Here is a 27,421-nt window from a genome sequence, read left to right on the forward strand (position 1 = left end):
TTGGTTTAAAGACCGAAAGGCCTCGAAAGTGTTCTCGTTACCTTACCTTACAAAGGTTTAGAGTGTAAGGGGTGCCATAAGTACTACACAACTAAGAAACAAGCCCCACTGCCTGGTTACTTTTTGGCGAAGACGGCACACATTTTCAATAGTGCAAAGATGAAGACACTGCACGAAAATCAGGAGTTATCTTCTGCTTATTCCAGAGAATGTTTTCAGTCAATTGGCGACCTTAAACCTCTTTTGACGCTTGTTATTCATGATGCAGGTTAATATGAGGATAAGTTCTAAAAGTACATTTTAGAAGTAAGAGGCCAAAAGACATCCACCAACCAGATTTCATATTGGCATTATTTTATAAAGCACTATCCCCAGCAATGACATCCTGCTCCAAAGCTCTTGTGCACTTAAAACGAACACTGTGATGCTGCGGCTGGGATCAAACCCGTGTCTTTCAGGTCAGCAGCCGAGCACCATAACCACTGAGCCAATGTGGCGGCTATGATGTTGAATGAATTTTGTCACAGTGAACCAGGCTTGGAGTGCGGCCTGATTTCGGTGACCAGAACCGACAACGCACTTCCTCACCAGAACAGGATTTGGCCACCCTGGTGTAGTACTTGGCCACAACCTTCTATGAACAAACCAATTAACCCTCGGCCCTCAGTCCCCAGCGGCTGCGGAGCAACTGACCAAGGCGGCGGTCAGATCTGTGACGCAGCGGAGGGTGCTAAGAATCTCTGGCTCCGGACAGGCTGCCATTGGAAACTGATCCTGGCAACGTTTAACGCAAGAGAAAGCGAATGTAGCAGGGGACGACAGAAAGTTAGGTGGGCGGATGAGATTAAGAAGTTTGCGGGGATACAGTGGCGGCAACTGGCAAAGGACAGGGCTAATTGTAGTGACATGGGAGAGGCCTTTGCCCTGCAGTGGGTGTAGTCAGGCTGATGATGATGATGCACAAGGCAGGCAGGTCTTGCATGTTAATGCAAGTGCTGTGAAAGAGGTTTGTAATGTACATGACAAAGTAATTGTAACAAATGAGAAAAAGCCCGATTTAGTCAACATTTTTAAGTTCAACCTGCCACTCCCAGGTTATCTGTGAAATAATGAACATAAAATAGGGAATTTTATGTCCCAACAAAAACAACCGCTTGCCTTTTGCTGCAAGAAAAGACCAAACCCCCCCCCCCCTCCCCCCCTCCCAAAATTTGAAACTTTTTACCTACTATTTTGATTTCTATTCAAATTTCAGCTAAGAAAACTACCACCCAATTTTTACCCTCCAAATTCCAGAAAAAGTAAACCTGAAAATTGAAGGATGCTACATATTTTACATGAAGCAAACCCTAAAATGAAATACACAAGTGGCACTGTCTCAAACAAAATGTGGCGTCCATACGCATGACAAGGAGGCAAGGGGTAAGGCGGACGTAAGCAAGCAAAGCTTAGGGAATTAGTTGAGGGTTTAAGGTCACAAAATACGGAATCTTTCACAGTGCAGGCCATAAACACAAAGAAAAAGACAAAATAACTGAATAAACTGAAAATCATAGTGGGCCACATAAGATAATGTGAGCTGACAGTAATTCCCAGATCGCTCTGAACACAGATGCGCAGCATATCACTGCGCATGAGTGTAAGACGCAAAATACACAATGAAAAATGAGACCTGTGTCTGTTTATATTTATAAAAAAAATACATAGAAAAGCAGTGGTACAGTTATCATGCAGCAGGTGTCAGGTTGATGAGTGAATTGCTACTGTCAACAAGCTCACTGATAGACACCCGTCCTCGTTGCCGTATGAAGTGCGCCACCTCTTCGAGCTCCTGCCTTGTTATGTAGATGAATTTTCCTCGGTCGTCAATGACGCCAACTAGGGTCTCATCTGCTAGCAGAGCTTGCACACGATCAATGCAGTCCTGGGTCAGCAGAAATGCACTGTCAGTCAAATAGGTGTGTCCAACAACAGTTCTGCAAGTCTGAGCATGTTATTAAGGGGAGACGTGGCTTTTTAATTGTGAAAAATAGCCAAAAAAAGTTTTTTTTTTAATCATAGTGTCTATTCCCACGCCTTGTTTTCTATGCAGTCTCAAAGTTTCACAGCTGAAATCCACCGGGAAGTACCTTAAAAAAATGTTTTGTGAAGCGCAGTGTCACTGTATATCAGGGAAACACTAGAAAAATCTGCATTTTTCTCCGTTCCAGTTTTCTGGTTAGATGCTCACCTTGTGGAACAGATTTTTTCACGACAGTTTTGTCTACATTGACTCCGTTTGTTTTTTGCACTCACAGGACTCCACTATATGTGATGTCATTCTTGGTTTTTCATTTTGGTTGATTCTACATTTTTAGTGCGACATCTTGTTCACAGTTTGACATGTCTACGCCAAGTGTTTCGTAAAAACAAAAAAAAAATTGTGTTGTGGAAAAAGAATAGAATATATTGTCGCCACACATAGCATGCATTCAGAAATGCAGTGAATACTGAACCAGTCTTCTACCACATTCTCCTATCCTGCCCGGTGTTCCCCCCGCCGGGCCGGTGCCTCTCTCAACCTGGGAGGACTGGGAGACCTCACTGTGGTCAGCGGACCTGGCCAGGCAGAAGATCTCCGTCATCCAGACGGCATATGTCATGGACCAACACCACATGAACGTTTAGGCCATGAATGGGGTTATGCGGAGACCCAGGGTGCCGGCATGCCTCAAATTCTCTAGCAAAATAAAGTTTTACCACCACCACCTATCTTGTTTTGTCGAGTCTGCAGGATTTTCCCAAGGCGTAGAAAAGAAAAAACTTGCAGAAACAAAAGTTCTTCAGATATATTGCTGCAATTTTGTGTGCTTATGTTTGAATGCATTGATAACATACAAACCAATTTTCATCAAAATCCATCAAAACATAAGAAAGCTGGTGCTGAAAGCCGCATCTCCCCTTAAAATCAAATGAATGAAAAAGGCAAAGACTAGTATAAAATTTGAGCTATGACCACAGCAAGATAGCAAACACAGAATAACAAATTCCTAATACTCTAATGCAATGCAATACCAGTACTTTGCTCAGGCTGCTGCAACAGCAGGCTAGTAGTACTAACACCATTTGCTCGAGCTCTAGTCACTTTCCTAACTACTGCGCTAGCAACAATCCTTGCTGATAGAGCATAAGGCCCCCACATTTAAATCCATATATGTCTAGATTAATACCTCAACACATGATGCAGAAAAGGTGCACTGTAGCTGTGGGCATGGTGCTATTTTCTCATTGAAATAGCACTCGAAGTGAGGCAGTTATTTATATTATCAAGAAAAGTTTATACCAAAGTCAACAAGAGAAAAGCAGCTGTGAAAAAGAAAGAAAGAAACACTCCATGCAGAAATCCAACTTATGTGAGCCCAAAGATATTTCCCATTAGGAGGATACAATTACATATAGAATGATAAATCATCAAAACTAAAATATGAATTGCCCGCTAACCATGGTTATGTACAAGTTAGAGCAGGCACCAAGAGCTTTGCCTACACCCTTTTTAATATCAAATACTGCTAGCAAAAAGAGTGACACAACAGATAAACAAACAAACAAAAATAATTCATAAGCTCCAAAAAAAGTGCCCCGATCCTGACCTCTGCACCAAAGATACCATCCGTTGATGTCAATGACACTGCTCATTAAGTTGCCACTGATAAAATTTGGGTATACATCCTTAGCCTCATTAGCATCTTGTATTGGATTCCAAGCTTAGGAATCTGAGCAGCTAATGCCAACCAATTACGATGGAACTGTGACGCTGCTCGAAATACAACTGCACCGTTCCAAAAACTAAGAAACAAAAGTATAACTGAACTAGAGTGAAAAGAGCATAATGGAAGAAAGACAGGAAGTGCGGAAAAGAAAAACGGTGTAAAATAGCATCACTGACATTTTTTAAAAGACAGTGCGATATCACATTAACTGTACAAATGCACTCAGTGGTAGGAGCTCTGGTGACTGTTCGATGCAAGTGCTATTCTTTAGGTGCATAAAGTGCTGTAAAACCACATATGTTTAGTACACAAGAACATATAAAAAAAAAACAGGGAATGTTTCCTTAAACATTTATAAAAGAACAAAAGAATTTCGGCAAGATAAACTTTTGAAAACTGAAGGAGCAGAATTACAGTAAAAATAAAAGGAAAGCTCACCTGAGTTTTCAATTGAAATTTTGCTGCCAGATCTTCAAGAATGACAACTTTCTCCTTCTGAAATATTTAGGAGTTTTGCAAAAATCATTTAAGTTATAAATGCAAAAAATACATAAATCTTGATGATATGAATCTCATGAGGTCGTGAAAAAATTCATATCATCCAAAACGAACAAAATCCGTATGCAGAAGCAAAGGAAGTGCATTCACACAGATGTGTTTACGGATGACTAGATTTATTTATGGCCGCATGGCCACAGCTAACTACTTGCAGTGTGATTGTGGCGGCAGCCATGTGCAGGTTGTGCACCCACACTAACTATGGCATGCGGTGGCAACAAATGGCGATCGCATAGTCGGTGTTGTGCAGGGTCAACCACACTTAGAGGGAACATGGCTCCGCGTGGCCACGCACCTGCGGAGTGCCATTGCATCTAACCCGCTCATGAATCAATGCAGAGTGGCACACGAGAAGAGGGACCTCGACATGGTGCTTCATGTCATCTGCCCCTTTGCACAAGTTTGCCGCCGGCTTGGCCGCAATGGTGCTCCACATGTGCACATCCATGCGGAGCCGTGTTCCGTCTAAGAGTGATTGACCCTGTACATGTAGTGCTTAGTGCTTAAGGGTGCTGTCACAGCTCGAGCGTTCTTATCATCCCTGGTGTGGCGAGGGAGAGTGCTTAGAAAACCTGAAATTCCACACATTGTGCACACTGCACTTCGGCCGGAGGAACTTTATGAATTCCTATCAACCGTGTCTGTATCATCAAGATTCTACTGCAGATATTTTCATTGATTACGATAGTTTCTTGGATTAGCCAGATTTACGTGACACTTCAACGAGTCCTTACGTACATGGATTCTTGCATTTCAATCCTATCAGAATTCATCCATTAAATGAGCTCACAAATCTAGCAACAACAACAAGTTAATGCATTAGGCTACTGACTTTATACCCTCTTAAACTAAACTTTACGCAAAAAATGTAGTTTATATGCAAACTACAAAACATATGAGGCTGGAAAGTCAAAAGTAGACGGCAACACAGACGAGAGCTGTGACACTTCAACGAGCCCTTATGTACAGAGCTTGTCTGTGTCATTGTCTACTTTTGTCTTATGTCTGTTTCACGCTATACCACCCACAATTAACTACTATTACCAACTCGGCCAATTATCCATCCTTCTTCTTGAAGGAGGATTATTTTTTTCACCCTGATAGAAAGGCAGTAACACCAAAAACCCCTAGCTGCATCACTGATGCTTGCTTTGTACATGGGTACATTAGCAGTATTATTCTGAATGGAATGTAACGTACCAATCCCTTGAAATGCCATTGCTGTCTGATATGTGCTCTAAATGAGTGTGACCGAATCCTTATAGGCAGTTTCATCACAGATAATGAAACCTGGGCTGGTGCATTTGAGCTAAGCATCATACGGCAGTCTATAAAGTGGCACAATGCGCAATTACCAGGAACAGACAAGTTTGTAACATTTTATGCCCAGGAAGATCATAATCACAGCCTCTTGGGCCATTGACAGCATGATTCTTGTGGACATGGTGTCCAGGGACAGGACAATAAATTTGGATGCATATACCTAGAGCCTTCAAGAACTGAAGCAACGTTACAGGTGTTTACAGCCAAATGGGACCCGAGAAAACATTTGCCCCAGCACGACAATACCACCCTCATGCAAACCTGGAAACCTAAGTGGCAATCACTAAACATGAATGAATTGTGCTTTCTCATTCTTGAATTGACATGATTTTGTGCCAGCAGATTTCCACCTTCAGGACCCCTGAAGGATGCACTGTGTGGAACAAAGTTTGAGGGCAAGAGCACAATCCATACAATATCAGTGTGCCTGTCTGCGCAGGAAATGAGCTAGTATAGACAAGCCATATGTGTCCTTGCTTCACGTAACAAAAAGCTGCAGAAGCGGCACTAGAACATGCACCCATTCTCAACGTTAATTTCAAAAATTTATGATAAACAGTTTCTACAAAAAAACTGTGTCGCATGATCTTCAGAGGAACCTTTGCGTTACCTTCACGGACAAGCAGAGAATGCCAATTAGTTATAGGATTCTTCAGATTTATGCATCCTAAGTGTATCATACACGCAGATAACATATGGTTGCATATGCAATCGGGTTTTTCAAACACTTGGCATCTAAGCCCAAAATGAGAAAAAGCAAACAACAAAAATAAAAAGTGTAATACCCACTTTTATGTGATCAAGAAATTCTTGTAGCTTGTTCTGAGCCTGAAACAAAACGCAGCCATGGACATTAGAGAAGAATGCAAGCCCCAACAGGACACTCGCAACATTGCTAGCCGAAAGCAGCGATCCCGAGCAAGCTTTCTTGCAAACTGCTAAGGTTTCAAATTTTTACCTAACTATGCTGTTACGAGAGCCTAAAAAATGTGCCAACCGCCTCACTTCACAAGCCTGCCTTCAGTAGCTGTTAGTTTCATACTGTATTCCTATTAGTACTCACAATTACACATTTGTATCTTGAATCACTCAGGTCCCACTGATTACTGTTTACACGATTGTGTTGAGCAATTTTTTTAAATTTGAAAATCCTAAGTTGGGGGGGGTCAACTTACAATCAAAACCACAGTACGGCACTAGCAATAAAGATGAGACAAACTAGATATTATGGATGCTATCGCACGGTTGCAACTTTATGTTTGCTCTATGGCTCTACCCAGTGGCATTTGGCAATTCTGCATGCTTGTTCTGAAGAATTTTCAATTTTCTTTTTTTTTTTTTAACTACACACTCAGCACTCATGGGAGAGTGTCGATAGTTGATGGAAGGGCCGCTCTTCCAATCATGGCAGCACTTCTATGGAATGTCGGTAGCTAATGGAAGAGCCAACGCCACTAATGTATAGTTTCTCTTTGGCCCTGTTTGATGCATTTGACTTGACTGTCGGTGACATTTTACAAGTTTTTATTGCCGTGGTCATCAATCATCATTAGTGCTCCGGGTCTAGTAAGCGTTTGGCGCTCGTTCATGACTACATTCAGGATGGTTCTCATTCTTTACACCACAGAAACGAACTGCGTGCCGGGCCACAAGTTCGACGTTTTGGGACAGGTGCTGCAGGTGTGGCGGCTGCAGCAAGGCGAAATTGTCAGCTGTTCTACGCGATGTCGTGGTGCGGTTGTTTGCGACATGCAGGATTTCGCAAGAAGACTACATTAGAACAATGCGCTGTGAGACCACAGTGAGGATGACGGCACAAGCGTGGACGAGTAGTCCAGTGACTAATCCATTTTCGTTGTACAGTGTGCCCAGGAGCAAGCCTTACTTTTTTTTTCCCAGATGTGCGAAATGAAAGGGGGAGGGGTCAACTTACATTCGATTAAGCTTACAATCGTGAAATACAGTAGTGATCACATGAACAATTCCCTTATGTCTCTTCTTTTTCCCTCTGTTGCATCTCGTGGCCACCAATGAGACATGCGTCACAAGAGCAACAACCGGCTTGTTTCTTGGCTTTTATAGGATACAGCGCATTTTCAAAGGACATCAGGGAGCGTATGTAGAGGGGTATTTACAAGACATTCTGGTTGAACATTCTCCTGCCTACACCCTGACGAAAAGTGCACACAATGTTGTACTCGCATCTAAAAGATGAAAATTGAATAGCCATATAAAGGGCAAAAACAGAGCTTTTTTCACCTCACAAATGGTGAACATGCTGAGAATAGGTCCCCAAACTAGATGACCCTCTGGCCCAGGGTCCAGCAGAGTCCCAACCAGCGAGGCTCTGCTAAGGCAACACAGCTCATATACCTGTTCTTCACTTGCAGCGTCGTATCCTTCGTCTTCGACAGAGAAAGCTTCCTTCATCTTGAGATACTCCTCCAGCTCCTGTCGCTCCTTCTCTTCCTTAAGCCGCTTCTCTTCTGCTTCCTGAAACCAGATGAGGCACTCTGTTTTACTGCCTCAGTCACGCATAGACCACACAAGTAAAGTGTTGCAAAGAACAGTGAGAGAATTACTTGTCCTTCTGCTTCTGCCAATACAGGTGGCACAGAATTTTGAAGAGCACAGCCACTTTAGACGTGGCCCTGGGATGTTAACACCACATACCAAAAACCCGTGAAAAGCGGTATCATTAAAATAACTGTTTCATTGCAACATTTTTTTATACAGCATGGAATAGATATATGCAGCCTAATTCAGAGTATGCAAACCATGCACTGCATATTTAAATCTCAAGCAATGCACACTGGATGTGAAAATCAAATTTCTTAGCCAAGTTCACATTCCGTAAACTTATGATGGCGGGTGTACTTACAGTAGAATCTCAACTATATGATTTTCAGGAAACCGCGTGACATCGACATACAATCGAAAATCTCGCACAAGTGATGCATTTGTGCAATAATTGCGTCCTCTACTCCGGCTTTCAAAAATTATATCAAATTCTTTTCCCTGCATGCAATAAAAACGCCCATTTTCGTTCTGCCAGAATTAGTCCTGAGACTGTGAACAGCCAGGCCTTTTGGCGCCAAAGAGCCAGCTTTAGACATGGGGCACCTACGCTCCCAACCCTGTGTGTGAAGTAGACGTGACATGCACCTTGAAAACACTGATTTGGACGACACACCAGAAATATGGCTGCTCTGGCTCTTTGAAGATATCTTGCGGTGCGCAGTATGACCATGCCAGCGACATGTTTTTCTGTTCAGACTTCCTCTAGGACCGCTGTCACTCCACGGTAGCAGGCAGCAGCGTCTGTACTAGGAATTCGCATCATAAAGGGAAAAAATAAAACACCATGTATGCCTGCGACGCGACTGCACCGGCAGCGCGCTTTCTGCAGCGATGTGTGGCCCGTCGGGTGACAGCACACCGCTCACTCGGTGTCGCTAGGCCAAACGTGCTCCACACTGGTGTCTCAGCGGAAAACTCTTTCGAACTAGCAGCCGATGATCACAGAAGCGTCTAATCTTGTTGCCTGTACAATAACTTCATGCTGGTATGAACGTACGATTGATTTCCCTAATGCCCTCATCAGCAAAGCGCACGGAAAAATGGGGCAGGTGAGCTCCTCACATCGACGGCTGCTGGCTACAAGTGCGGAGTCAGAGTCCAAGCCATCAGCAGGAACATTATTACAAGCTGTTGTGCGCTCGATCACATCATTGTACACACATCTCAGCCTTGACTCTGATCTGGAACCAACTTGCTTGATGTCACGTCTGCCAATAAAGTGCTCCACCAGCGCCTCTCAATCTGGATGGTTCCTGCCAGCCATCCTACAAAGCACGGTGTGCATATTTTTCTGTTGTACAATCGAGGCTTTTAATGCATTATACTTACGGGAGTTTTGCCGGGCCAGCGCCAATCCATCGTAAAAAGCAGGACATCGCATAAACAGGGGGTACATAATTGCGGTGCCACTGCAGTTACTGTTGCTCCACCAGAGCAATGGATCTTTTACAACCTTCACAGTTTGTGATTCATTACAAACGTGGCAAATGACTCTGGCAGAGGAGTGGGATACGAGACGGCAGGGAGCTCCTTTACATTTTTAGTGGGCTAACAAAGTTTTTCAGGTCAAAAATGGTCCAGAACCCCTGACAAAAAAATGCAGAACACATAAAAAGGTGACTGACACCATAGAAAATTGTTACAAAAGAAGTAAGACCGCTAGAAGGGGAATTTCCACCATGGTTTAAACTGATTCATCAGTTAAGAAGGAACATGACCTGCTTTCTACACTTCAATCCATTAATATATATATATATATACATATTTTTTTTACAGCTGAGTGTCAATGCACATCTACCAGTGCTATAACATGCATGAATGAGACTTTCTCTAGCATAAAGGACAGCAAAACACCTCTCTGTTAATACTAAAAATGACTTCCACATTTCAAGAACACCATCTGAGAAAATACCATGTGACATCTTCAATGCTGACAGTAGCTCAGCTTTTGGAGGGAGCAGCTTGCATCATGCAGAGATGCAATTAGAGATGAGAAGAAGCTTTGGGGAGTTGCTGTCCTGTGCCCTCTTGTCTTTCATCCTGTCTAAGTTTTGTGTGCTATTATATTCTTCCCACAATGCGGCTACACTGTCTGCATATCAATAACAGCCAGTTTCCCTGTTTTATTTATTTAAATTAATGACAAAGAAAAGGTATGCATGATCAAGACGCACAGCTGCAACTAGAGAAGCATAGCCCAAGTACTATGTTCAAACCAAGATGAGCCATACAATCTAGGCTAGGCTATGCTTGGCCTGTGGGCTAGCACAGCCCATACTGATCGATACATGAGCAATAACTGATTGAAGTTTCTGCAATTCAAGTGAATACCACATGGGCAGTACTCAAAGCAACCCCTGAATGAAGAGAGATGAGATGTCACTCAGCATATGCAGAGTTCATTTTCCAGCACAAACTAGCAACATGGTTCTTATTTTTTCATCAACTTATTTTTTGACACAGACTAACAAAAAAAGCTTGGCAAAGACAAAGCACCTGGCCTCTGTTAAACAGTACAAACTAATAATAATAATAATAATAATAATAATAATAATAATAATAATAATAATAATAATAATAATAATAATAATAAGGAAACAATCACTTTTTCCACCCTGAAAAAAGTTTTAGAGGATGACAGCAGCAGATGCCATCCTGGTTCAACAAGCATGTCCCCTAAAAGTAATGCAGCTCCTGAGTAGTGCCACAGTGACATTTTTAGTAGGGTGAGGCAAACAAAGCTCACTGACCCTCTCAGCTTCCAGCTCCTTCTCTCGTTGCTCTTCCTGCTTCCTGCGCTCTTCATCCATAGCCTGCTTCTGACGTCGCTCTTCCCGGTCTTCCAGGTCCCTCTGAGAACAGATATTTGAGACAGCACACCAGTGAACAGCTGCGCTGAAATAATGCACTCAGGTGAGCTCTGTTCACTATGTGTGACATGCAAATAAAAGGATCACATCTTCACATAAACCACATTTCACTTCTAGCACACGGGGACAAAAGACAGCCAGCCTACTTCTGGAGTGCAACATGATAATTGTAATCTCGTGTGTTGCACTTCCCCTACTGGATGCAGGGCAAGGCATGCCTTGCATCATAATTTCTTTGGAACAGTAAGTTCAGCATTTTCCATCTCTACCGAAGGGGAGGAAACCACCCAAATGAAGCGTGGATTACCAGTGTAATGCCACAGTCACACGGGCACCTTAGATCCTAACTTAACTCAAACTGCATCAAAGTTTTGAAACATCCGGTGCTACGCAAGTTGCCCCCATGTGCGCAGGGTGGCGCCACATGTTTTGCCGACGTCCGTATCATGCTGATGTTCACCAACACTGTGCAGCCAAGGCCAGTGGTCTCAGAGTGAAGGTGCAGAGTGACATATGTGTGACATTTGTAATTCATAAGACTTTGTTTTCTTTGCTGACATGCTTTTGTGAGTTGTGTGAGAAGACGCAGCAGAAGCAGTCACAGCGTCAACTGGCGAACATGTGGACGATATCTTTGTTTGCACCAGTGGTACAGCCTGGTGTATGAAAAATGGTTTATCAAGTGTTTTAATCAATTTATATGTGAGAATTTGTGTTTTCACTTTCTAACTTGGTTTTATTTTTATAGTTCAGTGAGGGCAAGGGTGTCAACACCTGCTTTCGGTTGTGCTCGCAACCTCAAGCACACTGGGGGATTGTAAACGAGCCAAGAAGAATTGGGCTCGAATGTGCTTGAGTGGCTGTGTGACAACCTATGATCTGCGTTGAATTTGATGAGCATTGACTTAATGAGGATTAAAAGTGCCTGTGTGACAGCGGTACAAAGTCATGCTTAGGAAATGTCTTTGTTAAGCTTTCTGACAAGGAATTTCATCATAATCTGCACCTGAAAGAACACAGCATAAAAACAAAGACTGTGTAAGCATGTTTTTCAAAAAGTGTAGATTTTGCTAGCTACCTTTGCAACCACTTGTGCACAACAAGATGAAAGCAAAATGCACACCAAAGACACCTATGCTTTATTTCCTGGTATGTTAGAACAATTACAGGTGTCACAAGCTGAGAATGACAGTCGCAACATTAGAGCGAAAATATCTGCAGCAGGAGCACGCTGTTGGCTCTCCCGACAACCTGCTTCTGCCACTGTTTCTGCCTGTTTCAACTCAATGTTTACTTGGAGTAATTAAATGCTATACAGGAGGCTCAAAAGGTCGCTGAAACCAATGAACATAATTTACCAGTACACTCGATGGCTAAAAAGTGCACAGTCCATTTACAACAGCACGCCAGCTTCAAAAGCTGCTTGCGTGAATCTGATTACATTAAGATGCATGAAACTGACAGCAAACCAACATACCTCTCTCTGTGCTCGCTTCTCAGCTTTCATCTCAAGCTTCTTGCGCTTCTTGGCTCCAATCTTTCCTTCAGGCATTGCTATCATATCTTCTAGCATTTCATCATCTTCCTCATCATCATCTACAAAAGAAGGGAATGAGTGGTGGGTCAGGCTCCCAAAGAGAATGATAGTTTCATCACCAGCTACCCTGAGCTTACCCTCATCAAGCTGCCGGCCGCCCGCGCCCATTCTGGCTCGTGCATTTCGCCTTGGCCGCCGAATTCCTGCAGGCCCACCTCCTTCCCGATTTATGGGCACTGCCCTGGCTTGTGGTCCTTTATCGCCTGCAACAAACATAACAGGATTTCACTTCTAGTGTGCCCTTCCCACAATGTCACAAGTTCTGACGAGCTATGAGCTTGCATACACGCACACTGCGTAAAACAGTGCAGCCTTCATTGGTTTTCACGACTATATTTGGAAGCATGTCTACAATGAAATCAGCATGCTGGACCATTTTCGCTACGATTAAACTAGATTCCACTTTAAGCTTTTTCTTTACTGTTTTGTGAAAAAACTTGCCAATATGACAGGCTAGAATGAAAGTAAAGTTAAAACAAGCGTTGAAAAAGCGCACAGCCTGTGCCTCTGAAAAAATAAATTAACTTCGCCTCTCAGAGCGTAGTTCTTTCTGCAAGGTGCGACATATTCAAATTTTCTTTTTTCCTCATGCCATAGAATTATAGAATAGCCTGCCCCACCAATTTATGAATTATCTGTCGCTTGATGCTTTTGTTATGAATGTTGAATCTTTCTTTGAAGAAAAGTCACTTTTGCAAAAATTATTGTTAGCCACTACTGCTTTCTTTTTTGTCATTCACGAGTGTCATTTACTACTTGAGTTTACAGCTGCGCACTCTACTGGTACGCTGATTTGTGTGTGCTGTGTTTCTTTGATTAATGCTTCGGAACACCATGCCTGTTTTTTTGTAAGTATTGTTACATATATCATTCCGCTCCTATCAGAGCCTGGGAAAGGCTCGCAGTATTCTGAAATAATTAATAACAAATGTGCTGCATTTCAGTCTGCCTTCTTTCACAACGGGCACTGCATACGGGGCTTGTCATTTTTATAAAAGTGCGCGAGTTCCTGGGTATCCGGTACCGGAGCCTCAAAATTCCCTCTGATCTTTTTATGTGCACACCTCTGTTTTTTTATACTATTACTAGTAACACTGGCAACAAAACACGCAGTTGGTTGAAGAAGTCGCAGTTACAACACTAAAAAAATATAACAATGCATAACGCAATGTAACTGTACTATCCGGAGATCTACACCTTGGTACTCAATATGTGTGCGTTAATGTCAACATGAAGTGTAATAAAATTTATGAAAACTGCACAGATTTGAAAAGCAGATAACTCCGTTTCTCTTTCGCGCAGTTTCTTTTTTTTTTTTTTTTCTGGCATATACAGGGTGTTCCGTATTTATCTGTCCAGGTTGTAAAAAGCTATCCTGCGCAAACTACTCGCCTGCTTGGGCTAAAGCGGACCATAGAGTAGCTTATGATAGTATGCGTATTTCAATAAATAATTTAAACATCGGAACTTTCCTTAATTGTCGGAATCGGCGAAAAACTGCGGTCGTCTGCGCGGAGAATTTTAGGCGAGCGGAGCAGCAGATTTGACAGGCTGCGCCATCTGGGGTACGGCGAGACCTACCCGGCTCCAAGCACGGATTTTGGTTGCCTCGCAGTTCACCTGATGGCGCCGTCTCGCAAACCGGCTATCTCGCTCGCCTCGACGAAAATTCTGCGCGCAGACGACTGCAGTCTTTCACCGATTCCGGACAATCCTGACAAGTTCCAATGTTAAATTACTAATAAAAAAGCGCAGACTATCATAAGCTACTCTGTGGTAGGTGCTTGAGACCAAATAGTCCAGTAGTTTGCGCAAGAGAATTTTTTACAACCCGGACAGATAAATGCGGGGTCCGAGCCTGACAAATTCCACTGTACAGCGCATTTACGAAGCATTTTCATTCAAACAAATACTGAAACTTTCCTTTCCTGCAAGCATTTACGAGTCGGAAGATCAAGAGCGAGGAGGAGGCAGGGAATTTTCACTTAAGGGCTCAGCTGAGCTACGCGTCTCAAAGGAAAACCAACCACCAACAGTAACCAACGCGAAAGAATAACGATGGGTCCCACAAATGAGCAGATGAAAACACCATGCAGGCGAGCACAGATTTTTGCCCGCGTAAGCATTCCGAGAATTTGAATAAACAGTGGCACCGTGGCGTGCAACAAAGACAAGTAAATGAATGACAACGTCAATCAGGTGTACCGATGTAGCGAAAAGAAACTTACTTGACGTGCTGCCTCTCCATACAAGGAGCCCGATGAGGATAATTGTGACCAGGGAGATAGCTCCCGTCAAAATCATGATGAGGTCAGACATTTCGGCGGTATCTTCAACACGTTACAAAACTGAAAATTGCACGAAAGTCGCGGAAATTCTATAACATATCGCAGCCAAAGGACAGCACCTACGGCAACGGCTTGCTTCACACGAGCAGACACGACACAGGCAAGGTCCGCAGTACTAGAGCAGTACAATTAAGCAAACATAACCACAAAAACCTCTCACTTATAAATAATTAAAAATATAATACATTATTTTTGAAAGTTTTATATGCTGTAAAACTGCCATTGCAAAGTTTTAATCTGCAATAAGTCAGTCACGTGAGGCATTTTTGCCTCCTGATTTTCCAAGTTAGCGCGCGAAAAGTTCGCGCGCATAAACCAGCTCCTCGAAGACTTTTTAGAAATCGTCTCTGGCTTGCCGTCCTTGTAGTTTGTGTAAATTGCTTTCAAAGTTATTATGGACTCGGACAGTGTCGATTTTCACTTTCCTTTCGAGCCATACCCTGTTCAAAGTGCTTTTATGAAAGCGCTGTACGCAGCGCTTAACGAAAGCAAAGTTGGCATCTTCGAAAGTCCGACGGGCACTGGTAAATCCTTAAGCCTACTTTGTGGTGCATTGACTTGGTTGAGTGAGTACAAGAATTCAAGAAAGGCGACACTGGAAGCAGAATTGGCCGACCTGCGGAAAAAGATTGCCTCTCCAGTGGAAACCGGAGATGACTGGATTAAGAACAGTGCCGAGAACATGCTACTACGGCACCGGTTGCGTGAAGTGCAGTGTCAGTATGATGCGCTTATGAGCAAAGAAAAAAAGTACGAACAACTAAAGGAAGATGTGAAGAAGAGGCGAACTCGGGCTCAAGACTCAAATGCCAGAAGTGGAGCAGAGGCAAACGACGAAATCGCCAAGGAAACAGAGTCGATCGCTCGCCTGCTCGCAGAAATAAACGAGAATGAAGAGGACGTCGTTGAAGACTACAGCAGTGACGAGGATACACCCGGAGACGATGACGACTTGCCCGGTACTGTATTGGAGCCAAAAATAATTTACTGCAGCCGCACGCATTCCCAGCTCACCCAGTTCGTTAGAGAACTGCAGAAAACTGTGTTCAGCGATAGAGTTCGCACTGTGACTCTCGCATCGCGAAGCAATCTGTGCATCAACGATGTCGTCACAAAACTAAGTAGCCTGTCATTGATAAATGATCGCTGTTTGGACATGCAAAAAGCTCCGTCCAAGTCCAAGGCGTCAGCTTCGCCTGAGCGCAAGCGAGCGAAAACAAAGGCGGTGGGCAAGTGCCCTTTCTACAGGCACCAGGCAATGGAGGCCCTGGCGGCAGACGTTCTGACCGAAGTGCAAGACATTGAACAGGTTGTGCATCATGCAAGGAAAGAAAAGGCCTGCCCATACTACGCGTCACGGTACGCAACGCCAGATGCAGAGCTTGTGCTGATCCCTTACAACATTCTTCTGCAGAAGACGACTAGGGAAGCATGCAAGCTTGACTTGAGAGGCAGTGTTGTGATCATTGATGAAGCACATAATCTTTTGGAAACCATCACCGACTTGCACAGTGTCCATTTGAAGATGTCTGCCCTCAAGGATGCCCAACGTGTGCTCAATGAGTACTACAACCGCTATCATGCTAGAATGAACACAAAAAATGTGATGTATATTAAGCAGGTCCTCTACATGCTGAAGCGTTTAATACTCCATCTGACTGGAGATGGCAAGGGGGCCATTCAAGAGGACACATCGACCATGTGTTCAGTGACTGCATTTCGGATTAACACTGGAACAATAGACATCAATCTGTTCAAGGTGGTGCGGTACTTGGAACAAAGTAAGGTTAGCCTCAAAGTGAATTCGTTTGCAAAGAAGTCCACCGTCACAGTATCGGAAAAACTGGAAAACACAGGAGCTGCCGGGCTGTCGAACTTCATTCATTCTATGAAGAAGTGCCGCTCGAAAAAGCCATCAGCCAAGGAGGAGGTGGCACCCCAGCAGCCTGTGAACTCATTCGCTGCATCTGGAAATCCCTTGATAACAGTGCATGAATTTTTTCGTGAGCTTGCGTATTCACATTTTGATGGTCAGGTACTGGTGCATAAAGCTAAGGAACCAGCAAACTCGTTCCTGAAGTTCCTTCTGCTCAGCCCTGCTAACCATTTTAAAGAAATTGCTTCTGAAGTACATTCACTCATTTTGGCTGGTGGAACAATGCAGCCCACTAGTGAATTTGTTGACCAACTCCTAACCCCTGCTGGCGTGACTCCAGATCGTGTCATGCATTTCTCGTGCGGACATGTTGTGGCCAAGGAAAACCTGTCTGTAATTGCTTTAAGCCAGGGTCCCATGGGCAAAGTGTTTGAATTCACATACAGAAACAAAATGGACCTAGAAATAATTGATGAATTGGGCAGATTATTGCTCAATGTGACCAGAGTTGTCCCAGGCGGCATTGTGTGCTTCTTTCCATCATACGAGTATGAACATGCAGTTTCAGAGAGGTGGAAAGTGTCTGGTGTCCTAGAAAAGCTCTCCGTCAAGAAGCGCATTTTTCACGAGCCATTGAAGTCATCGGAGCTTGAGAATACCTTGGCGCAATACAGCCAGTGTGCCAAAGCTGTATCCAGTTCAGGACCCCTAACCGGAGCCATCCTTTTCTCGGTTGTGGGTGGGAAAATGAGCGAAGGTATCAATTTCTCAGACGACATGGGAAGATGCGTTATCATGGTCGGCCTTCCTTTTCCAAATGCCAAAGCACCAGAAATGATGAGCAAAATGGAATACTTGAGTGCTACCTACCCCAAAACAAACGATGGACGCACTGCAGGGCAGGCGTACTATGAAAGCGTCTGCATGAAAGCTGTCAACCAGTCTATTGGCCGAGCCATTCGTCACAAGGACGACTATGCCATCATATTACTGCTTGACCAACGCTACCAGAGGCAAAGCATAATGAAAGCTTTGCCCGCTTGGTTACAGGGCAGCCTCACCACATCTTCAAAATTTGGGGCAGCATTTGCTACAATTCAGCAATTTTTCAGAGGGCGGAAGAGTAGCACACAGCTTGAGGCTTCTGGCAAAGTTGGGACAGGAAGTCCGTAGTTTCAGTGCCTGTGCTATGCTTTACTGAAGAAACCGTACCAAGTCTACGTAAAATATTAGCTTTCAAAAGACCAGAAAAGACATTTTTGCTTTGCAGACATTCTTGTTTTATTGACAAGTTCCAAGACAGGACAGCAGTCAAGATGACTTTTTTTTTTTTTCAGGGTTGCAAAAATTAGAAATAAGACAGTCGCAAACATTTCTGCATTAAAAATCTGTATTTTCAAGCACTTGTTCCAACTCTACAGTGGTATGTTTCTGATGACAATGGCTCACAAATGGCCTGTATACTTATTTGCATTACGTACAACAGCTGTTACATTTTCAGCCACTGTTTACATATGCATCTGATCAACAGTTTCAAGAATGAACATTTGAAATTGGTTTTGTGAACAAACCACTGCAGCAGATTCCATTAATTCAGCAGGGACACTTTTCTTCAACCTGACTTCATGAGAAAGTGCTGGCTAATGTTGTCAATGCATGTTTCCCATCTTTATTTATTTTTTCTTTTCAATTTTCATTGACAAAGAGTCGGCTACCTATTGGCGCCGTGTCCAAACTTGTACATTCCCAATCCCCGCTATGCGTAGTCTTTATTATCCGGGACAATATTCAAATGTGTGCAAGCTATGTAATGTCAAAGCGGATCTCAACAACATTCTTTTGGAATGCCCCCTTGCCGCCCTGGAGTAGCTTGACCAATGAGAGGCTCTCCTACTCAGCTCCGATACGGAGACTTGGACAAAGGTTGTCCAACTGGCTGCAGACGCCGCCAGGAGCAAAGGCATTCTGGCCATAGTATAGGCGAGGGGCCTAAAGCCCCTCAAATTGTTGGAAATCAAAGTTTCACAATCCAATCCAAAAAATCAATTTTATCTTTGATAATTCATCCCATTTTCAAGACACTTTCAAGGCGGCACCAATGAAAAATGACTGCCAGTGGTGTTTAATGTGTCAGATCACATTGCTGTCAAAGCAGCAGCAATATAGGACATATTTCTGCTGCACACAAGAGAGACGCTGCGCTCGTGTTTGTCTCTCTTTCTTATCGTCCCGTCTGTCGTGCTGTCATTTATATGCGTCATGAACCAACTGGTCCGGCTACTTCCACTCCAAGGGCAATAAGGTCATTTCCTTATTCACATGCCATGCAGATAAAAGTGCACTACAAAATTGCAATGCCAAAAAAGGCTTCTCTTGTGTACACCAATGAAAATAATGGGCGTAAGGAAAATACAGGAGCATAAAATATATCACTGGATCTCATGGAATTTAAATGCAAAAGGGTGCTCCACTGTAACAAACACTAAAACTTGTCAGCATTATTCCATGTAAATAATGTATAAAAACACGTGCACTGGGCAAAAGAGGGCAGCAGCGGTTAAGATCAGTACTCGTAAACACCAGCTGCCACTGTGTATGTATATACAACGCTGCCTAATATCAAAACTGGAATGAAGGCAGCTATATAAGAAGGACTCGTTCAAAAAGAGAGTTCACATATGGACGGAATGTTAAGTATCATCACACATTGCTGAAAAGAACATTACTAAAGTTCGCGACTAATGAGTAAAAAGCACTTCATGGCTAGGCCAGAAAATATGAGCATGGCCCAATATAAAATTTAACAGCTTAGAAAATACGGTACAGTAATGGACCACAATACACCTGAACATTTCATGTAAAACACATTTTCCTTCTACACCTAGAAACTCCAGATCCGAGTGTAAAACGGTGCTAAAAAAATCAAGCTGCTGCAGAAAAACTGAATACAGTTACCCAAGGACATCACACTACAGCAGCCAAATGAAATGTTTTTCTTGAGATTCTAAAAGGAGATACTGACAGGGAAACTTGAAAATGCCTCATGATTTTGGAGTGTCAGTACATACTGCATCAAATAATTGCCACTCGAGTCGCAACAGTCTTGTAAGAATGCACCCATCAGGTCCCCATGTCTTTGACGCCACGAAAATTAGTGGAAAAAACAAAAGGTCGGACAGCTGATAGATGTGTACTCAGTCATATAAATGAAATGCATTCAACATTCCAGAGATGAAAGCTAAAGCATTTGATGCTTTTTCTGCTTGCAGTGCTCTTCTGAAAGTAGACTTGCTATACAGCCACACTGCACATACATTCATAAGTTTTCCTGAATTACACAATTGCATTTCTCATTTAGTTTTCCACTAAAAGTTTAGTTTTAAATCTAGTTTTCTACAAACACCAAAAGGAAAGTTCATCTCCCATTTGGCCGTCACATATCCTAAAAACAGTGTTTGGCAGTAGCACAAAGATTAGCAAAACTGCAGAGTTTTAAATTGTGCTTATACTACAGGCAAAGTATCTTACAACCGGGGGCCTCTTCACTATGGCAAGAAGGGCAAAGCCTTGGAATGCATGCTAACCAAGCCAGAATACAGATCTTAGCTTCCTTCGATATGACCAAAACCAGATGAAATTCCAGCCAACTTGAGAACTGGTCCACAGTGAGACTCGTCACAGCATATAATGACCTGGCTCATGCTGCACGCTCCACTCATACAACAAACCTGGGAATTGCTTAGCCATCCCCTCTACTTTGAAGTGCGAGAACATGTCAGTCATGACGGCAGTGAGCTGCAGCACCATCAGGCCCAGAACTTGAGAGAAAGAGTGCACACCAACATAACCACTACAGACAGCTGTGCACCCCGTGAGCCCACAGAGCAGTCCACCAGTCGGACTGCCTGAAGAAAGTCACTACCCAAATAGTCTGCATAATTACGTCTATGCAAAGGCACTGGTTTGAGCTGCTGTGTTGAATCCTGGAAGATCAGGTCTCTATGTGCAGCCTCTGACACAAACATTTTGAATGTGAAATCTTCACTGTACTTGGATCCATAGAACTGCTGCGCATAGATGAAAAGGTTGATGTAGGCATCAATCATGCTTTGTGGCTTGTTTGGGCTGGTCACAATGGCGTTGGATGCCACTTTCCCCAGGTTGCACTGCTCATACTTATCCTGCGCCTGGCGTGAGCCATCACGGCAGACCAGCTCAAAGTCACCAGGCATGATGTTGCGTGCCCACCACATGCTATTGCGGCCAGCTGTGTTTTCAAACACAGTGGTGTGCTTGACGAAAGCAATCTGGCCACCACCTTCAACGAGGCACCGGAAGGCACCCGTGTGACCATAAAAGGGCTCTGATGCATCGCGCCCGCAAAAGTGGGTACTTGTTCCATGACAAAGATCACAGAGGTTCTTGTAGCTCCGCTCAGAGCCCACAAATTCACGAGAGAGGGCGCCTGGCACACAGCTTTTGGAAAAAAATTCCGAGGCAGATCGTGCTGAATCGCAGCCATATGATCTCATGCGCTCATTACTAATAAGAAAGCTCAGGGGCACCACCCATCCAGCAGCCTGGTTGATACCAGTGTGGCATGAAGTTTTGCCTGAAATAAAAAAAAAAAATGCTAGTTTCAGCTTTTTGCTACAGGCAAAAAAGGAAACACCATATGATCAGTGCAACAAACAAAACATTGTTTCTAGTCAATGACAGAAAAGCCATCAAGTGTGAGGGGACTATGAGGCACTTGGACGTGCTTGTTAGTTGGCAAATGATAAATTATGAGCTGTAACTGCGTTCTACATGAGTGTGGATCAAACCTGTCTTGACAGGTAAAACAAGGAGGAAGACAAAAGGTCAGTGAGAGAACACGGCAGTCAGAACAATGCATGTATAATATTCTAACCAGAGGCATGTAGTCCTTCTCTACTTTCAAAGCCATTACCTCCATTTTTATAAAATTACCACAGAAGCAGAGAGCTTCACTTTCTGCCTGCGAGTTTCATGTCAATGATGGCAGAAAGCTGTTTGGCACAGCTTCTAATTTAAAGAGACACTGAAAGAGAATGCTAAGCCTAGCTAGACTGAAGATTAGCGTACCGAGATAGTACAGCTTCTTGTTCCAGTCATATTTCCCTTTAGCATCCCTTTAAGTTACTCTAGTTTATATTTTAATACAGCACAAAACAGCATAATGTAGACACACTGTTAAATAAAAAATTACCTTCAGCACAAATGAAGCTAGACTCTGACTGCATACCTTACAGTATAGAAATATGGAAAACAGAAACTGTGCTGCGTACCACTAAGCCACACAGTGGGCTCCTTTCTGACAGCGCATGACAGTACAAGACAGGTTACTACAGAAAACAACCACATGCAAAGTCTTGCTATTCAAAGTGAAGTCCTTGCCTTTCAGATATAACAGATCTGTCTCCTTGTCTCCCTGGTGTGTCACAGCAACAGCATAATAGTATGGTTCATCCAAATTGTACTGCTCCGTGATGATTGGGATGAGACCAAAGGAACTGCAAATGCAACAGATCTGATATTTACTTGCGACAATATGATCATTCAACACTCCAGTTTGCGCCCATATGCACCTTATGACATATGCTAATTACATCAAACAATGAAGGAAGACAAACCACAAGCAATTCCAACTAAACATAAACTGCTGGTACCAAGTATACTATCTGTCAACATAACAGATAAATGGCAACTAGGTCGCATGGCTGGACAACAATTCATACATGTGAAAAATCCATTTCAGGGACACAATATCCAAATTTAAAACAATTGTGTAGGCAATAGAGAACAATAATACATGCCCCCTGTTCCCAGCTTATCAAGAGCAGCCCACAATCCATGTATCATTTCGAACACGTTATGCATTTGGAAATAAAATGCGGTCCCAGAGTAATCAGTTTTGTTGCTTTCCTTCTGCTGTACCTTTCCTTAAAAGGTTCCACAAGTAAAATAAGTTAGTTAGGTAGGCATTGGATGTCACTGTCACCACAACTGAAGACTCGAGACTTAAGTTTCTTTTACCTTTCCATAAGCATTTGGACTTCAGGGGTATTTTATGCTAGCAAAAGCTGAGGAGCAGAGCAGCTTTAATCCCTCCTGTTTTATTCTAAAATACAGTAAAACCTCAATAATCTGAACTTAGTTAACTCGAAATCCTGAATAATTCGAAGAATTTCTGTGGTCCCGTAATTTCCAACACAAATTTGACCGAATAATTTGAAACAGTGGCCTTCACCAGCCTGCTTAAGAGGGGACGTAGCTTTCTAATCAAGAAAATATCGGAAAAAAAAATTGAATGTTAAAGAACTTTAGATTTGGTACCTAAAGGTTTTTTTTATTCACATCCCGAAAAATTTGTCCCGAAAATAACTCACAAGAGACTTCAAAAAATATTTCTGAAACTGTAGGTAGCAAAAACCTGGCTGAAATCCCAGCGAAAGCGGGCGAGTTTCAAGCGCGATAGCTTGGCTTTTGCACTGCCACCCGCAGCAACATTGGTGTCACCTGAGGGTCCATATTCCGAGCGTGTGTCATAAGAAAAATCATCACAAACCGCCGCAGCAGCCACACCTGATTGGTTAAAACGTTGGAAGCAGATGTGGTGGTTTGGATGCAGTGAAAAGGGCCGAAGAAACCAGATAGTGACGTCAAACACATAGCGTATGTTTATACAGCAGTAGATGCTCAAGGACAGACAACAAGGCAGCGCGCTCTGAAACGGAGCCTCTTGCTTCAAAGTGAACTTGTTGGTGTTACTGCGTTTTTTGGCACGTGAACTGGCTATAAAATGGATATGGGGCTTTCGCTTCATCTTATCTTGCCTATAACAAATTAGATGGGCGATAAATTTGGCCTGTTTTTTATTTTGTCGGACGATTCGGTAGCTCCTAGGCCTAAAGAGCACCGGTTTGCCGTAGAAATTGCTCTCTTCGTTCAAACCGGACGGTGCCACTCTCGCCAGAGTTATCTGCCCTGCGTACATTGAATAATGTGACATAAAACATAATGTCCCGCAAAATTACTGCGCGCAAACATGCATTTCCTATTCTAGGACCCTCTATTAGCTGTTGAAGTGTCCTGCATCATGATTGTGTGTAATGTCTGGCAGCGTGAAACTGCTCATGTGCACGGATGGTCAGTCGTTAGCGACACACTACCACACCAATGCATTTGACATGCCAGAGGTGGTTTTTCGGCATCCCTTACGGTTCTCGATAGCTGTGGTGGTGGTGTGGCTCTGCACTGAGCTTGCGAGTTAGATTGCAAGATTATCATCTAGTTTGCTTCTATAACACCATCTCTTTGGGTCAGTTTTGTTTTTCCATTTTATGAAGTGAGGAGGTGACGTGAAAAAATGAAACTTTGGCCGGACTATAGTGAACTAGAATATATTCTATTGGCACAAACAGCTCCAGGCAGGCGGCCCGTTTTCGCATGGATGCCATGAGATGGCGCCACTGCAACTTTTGCTACTGCTGTGGCGCGGCGGCCTACTGTTTCCAGGGCTTTTACACGTGCAATAATTGTAGATAATGAAATAATCGTTGCTGCTATCTAAACACGTCCACCTTCCACGGGCGATTATTTATTATTTTCACACTACTGGTACTGAATATGTCGTTAAATCAGTTGAAGTCCGAACATTATGCTACACATGTTCAACAGCATATCCCATCGCCGGGGGGAGGGGGGGTCGAAAAAAGTGCATTCGTCTTTCCACTTCAGTGAGAGTTGGCCACTTAAATAAACTGCGCTGAGAAAGTAAAAGCCATCCACAGTCATAGCAGGCAATGCATGAGTGATTTTGCGAAATCTGTGCCCGAGTAATTTAACAACGTGGTCACGAAAACCAGTGAACATTCTTGGTGCGCATTTTGTCAATGCGCTTAATGACACACATGCTCATTTCAGCTGGGCTGAACTGGAGATATAGGCGTCCCACCACCTTGCACTCCAAACAAATGGATTCAAAATGACGCAAAAAACTTTCATCAATGCTTTTTGTGCTTTACATGGTGTTCAAAATTAAGCTTATTGCTTAAAATTAGACACTGAGTGGCGCATGAAAAAAAGGTCTGCACGTAAGTTACGTGGCCAGGAGGGCACAAAGTGAGATGGTAACTGTCACCATCAGGCACCTCATTAACTAAAATATATTAGTTCAGAAGAGTGAATTGCTGGGTGAGTTGGTTATTGGTGTTCTAGCAAACCAGTGAAAACTGAGACACAGGACCAGAAGGTGACAGTGTATGTGTGCCTTCTTCTCGTCCTGTGTCGCGGTTTTCATAATTTTTTTGCTAGAACATAATATATATTAATGCATAATTTAGCCACAGTGGCTAGCATGAACCTTTATATTGGAGGAAACATAGAGGGGGTCTCATTTCTAGACAACTCCATAATTCTTCGAGCCGTCTTCTGAGATATTTACCCCCAAAGTTTCTACTGATTTTGTGTAATTATGCATGCAAGGTGGTGGCAGTCAATGCGGAACTCCTCCTAGTGTGACACAGCTGTTATGTTGGGCATTTCTTTCATTTCGATAGCTAAAAGCGAAAGACCAACAGTTATCAGCTACACTGGTCGCTCTACGCCGTTGGCAGACGAAACTTCGCATCACGCTGCTAGAAGTGTTGCAGATCAAGCTGAAAATTTTTATGTAAATATCGCAGAATACACACGTGCTAGAATAATTCTACAAAATGGAATTGCACAGGAATACGAGTGCCTCCTAGTTTCCAGTATAAACATGCTCCCTGCCTACTGGAGTCACTAAAATGTTAATTAATCGACTTCAGTTAATTAGCTTGATGGTGACAATTATTTTCTAACTTTGCCTCACCCGGTTGCATAACATACGTGTGGAGGTGGATTTCACGCATCTCTCAGAGTTTAATTTTGAGAAATCTGTAAAGCTGAATTCTGAACACCCTCCATATTAAAACTGATGCCTGGTGATGCAGGCAGACTGTCTTCCCAAATGAGCGGCACCAGTTAAATTTAGGCCTTTTAATGCAAAAGCAGTGCTAGCATCACTCCAACCCCCGCGGCAATAATTCCTGTCGAGTGTGCGAAAAACATTAATTAGAGTAAAACACCAAACTAATCATCGAGGGTAAATCCAACTGCTCTCCTTTTATTTATTTCTCCTTTTATATACTGCAATCACTCCTCCTTCTTGCTACATAGACTGGAACTCAAAACATCTCATGGGTATAACGTGGTCACACTGTTGTGTCCCCACCCCTTACTTCTACCCAAAAGCCAGTCATGCAGAACTGATTACAAATGATTCTTGCACTGTGGTTACCACCACAGTCTTTTCCTTGGGGCAAAAAAAAAACTCAAAGCACACTTCTGCTACCTGTGCGCAACAGATGAAGCACACATTCAGCATGTGTGGTGCAACAGGAGAGTGTAACTACGAAGAGAAAAAGTTGAAAAAATGGCAAGAAGCTCACTGGCCAGCCCGATAAATGTCGCCTGCCTCAAGAACGACAAGGTCTGCAAGGCCATCTTGTATCATGTGCATGCAGCCTAAGTGGCTGTGGCTTCGCACACAGTTCAGGTCCGGCTTCAGCATCTGAGACTTGAAGGCAGTCTGCAAGAAACAAAGACCAAAATGTTAATACAAAAGGGGACACTACTGTGACTGCCTTATGGCTGGGGATGGAAAAGTCAACTGTACGACCTGTGAAAGCTTTTAATATGAAACCTACAACTCAAAACAAAGGCTTACAAAACCACCATCAGACCGAAGCTTGAGTATACCCACACCAAATATACCTAAAAAATGCACTCGAATCAGTTCAAAACCGTGCAATTCGCTTCGCTCATTCTGTATATTCGTATACCACCAGTGTTTCATTTCTGAAGACAAATTCCAGTCCTGAAAGCCTCGCAGCTCACCGTCGCATCACCGCCTCTGTTCGCTCCACAAGTTTTTCCACAGCCCTCTAAATCAAACACTTTACATTGCTGATTTGAGACGCATATCTCACAACGTAACAGTCTCTGCCTCAACTGCACTGGAGCAGTGAATTGGTCAGGAGCGGGAAGCAGTGCAGCATGGGCGGGGCCGAGATTGTCACGTGGTAGGTGCGTCACAAAGTGCCCCGATTTGATTGATGTTGCTTTGCGCCCTCTCGCAAGCGCGCGGTTTTCAAATGGCACCAGAAACAGCCCAAATTAGTTGAGCCACAGCGGCAAGGGTAATTGCATTTTATAAATTCTAAAAACTAATATGGTTATTACTAACAGCCAGCTACAAATCTCTAATTGCAATCAGGTAGGTGCCTATCGGTAATACAGTGTAATCCACTTATAATGATACCAGATATAACGATATATCGCTTATAATATTTAAATTCTTTAGATATATCAATTCTCCTACTGTGCCCGTGTACAAAAAACTGCATATAATGATAAAATTATTGGGGAATGAATGGATACAAGGATAGAACTCTGGTGGGCCGGAAGGTGCT

At 43.2% G+C, this 27,421-nt stretch overlaps 3 protein-coding genes across 3 annotated transcripts in view; 1 reads left to right on the top strand and 2 right to left on the bottom strand.

The window, feature by feature from the left end:
* Window positions 1-1,666: 1,666 nt before the first annotated feature.
* Window positions 1,667-15,125, bottom strand: LOC149349533 (DDRGK domain-containing protein 1-like). Its single transcript, XM_089578503.1, has 8 exons — window positions 14,906-15,125; window positions 12,755-12,880; window positions 12,558-12,676; window positions 10,961-11,062; window positions 8,004-8,123; window positions 6,420-6,458; window positions 4,188-4,244; window positions 1,667-1,924 (listed from the first exon to the last, which is right to left on the bottom strand). Exons 1-8 carry the CDS (start codon window positions 14,994-14,996, stop codon window positions 1,727-1,729), a joined length of 852 nt encoding a protein of 283 aa, XP_089434629.1. The 5' UTR covers window positions 14,997-15,125; the 3' UTR covers window positions 1,667-1,726.
* Window positions 15,126-15,324: 199 nt separating this feature from the next.
* LOC149349534 (ATP-dependent DNA helicase DDX11) lies at window positions 15,325-18,301 on the top strand. The gene has a single exon (XM_089578504.1). The coding sequence runs from the start codon at window positions 15,420-15,422 to the stop codon at window positions 18,072-18,074; it is 2,655 nt and encodes an 884-aa protein (XP_089434630.1). The 5' UTR covers window positions 15,325-15,419; the 3' UTR covers window positions 18,075-18,301.
* Window positions 18,274-27,421, bottom strand: part of Tsf2 (transferrin 2) — a 37,969-nt gene continuing 28,821 nt past the window's right edge. The window contains exons 7-9 of the mRNA XM_089578505.1: window positions 26,399-26,538; window positions 22,320-22,435; window positions 18,274-21,513 (exon numbers count right to left, since the gene is read on the bottom strand). Coding sequence (XP_089434631.1) covers window positions 20,708-21,513; window positions 22,320-22,435; window positions 26,399-26,538 — 1,062 coding nt within the window. The 3' untranslated portion in view covers window positions 18,274-20,707. The remainder of the gene's footprint in view (window positions 21,514-22,319; window positions 22,436-26,398; window positions 26,539-27,421) is intronic.

This window comes from Amblyomma mixtum, chromosome 3 (genome assembly GCF_055824585.1).
Source record: "Amblyomma mixtum isolate Tamu chromosome 3, ASM5582458v1, whole genome shotgun sequence".
Classification (NCBI taxonomy): domain Eukaryota; kingdom Metazoa; phylum Arthropoda; class Arachnida; order Ixodida; family Ixodidae; genus Amblyomma; species Amblyomma mixtum.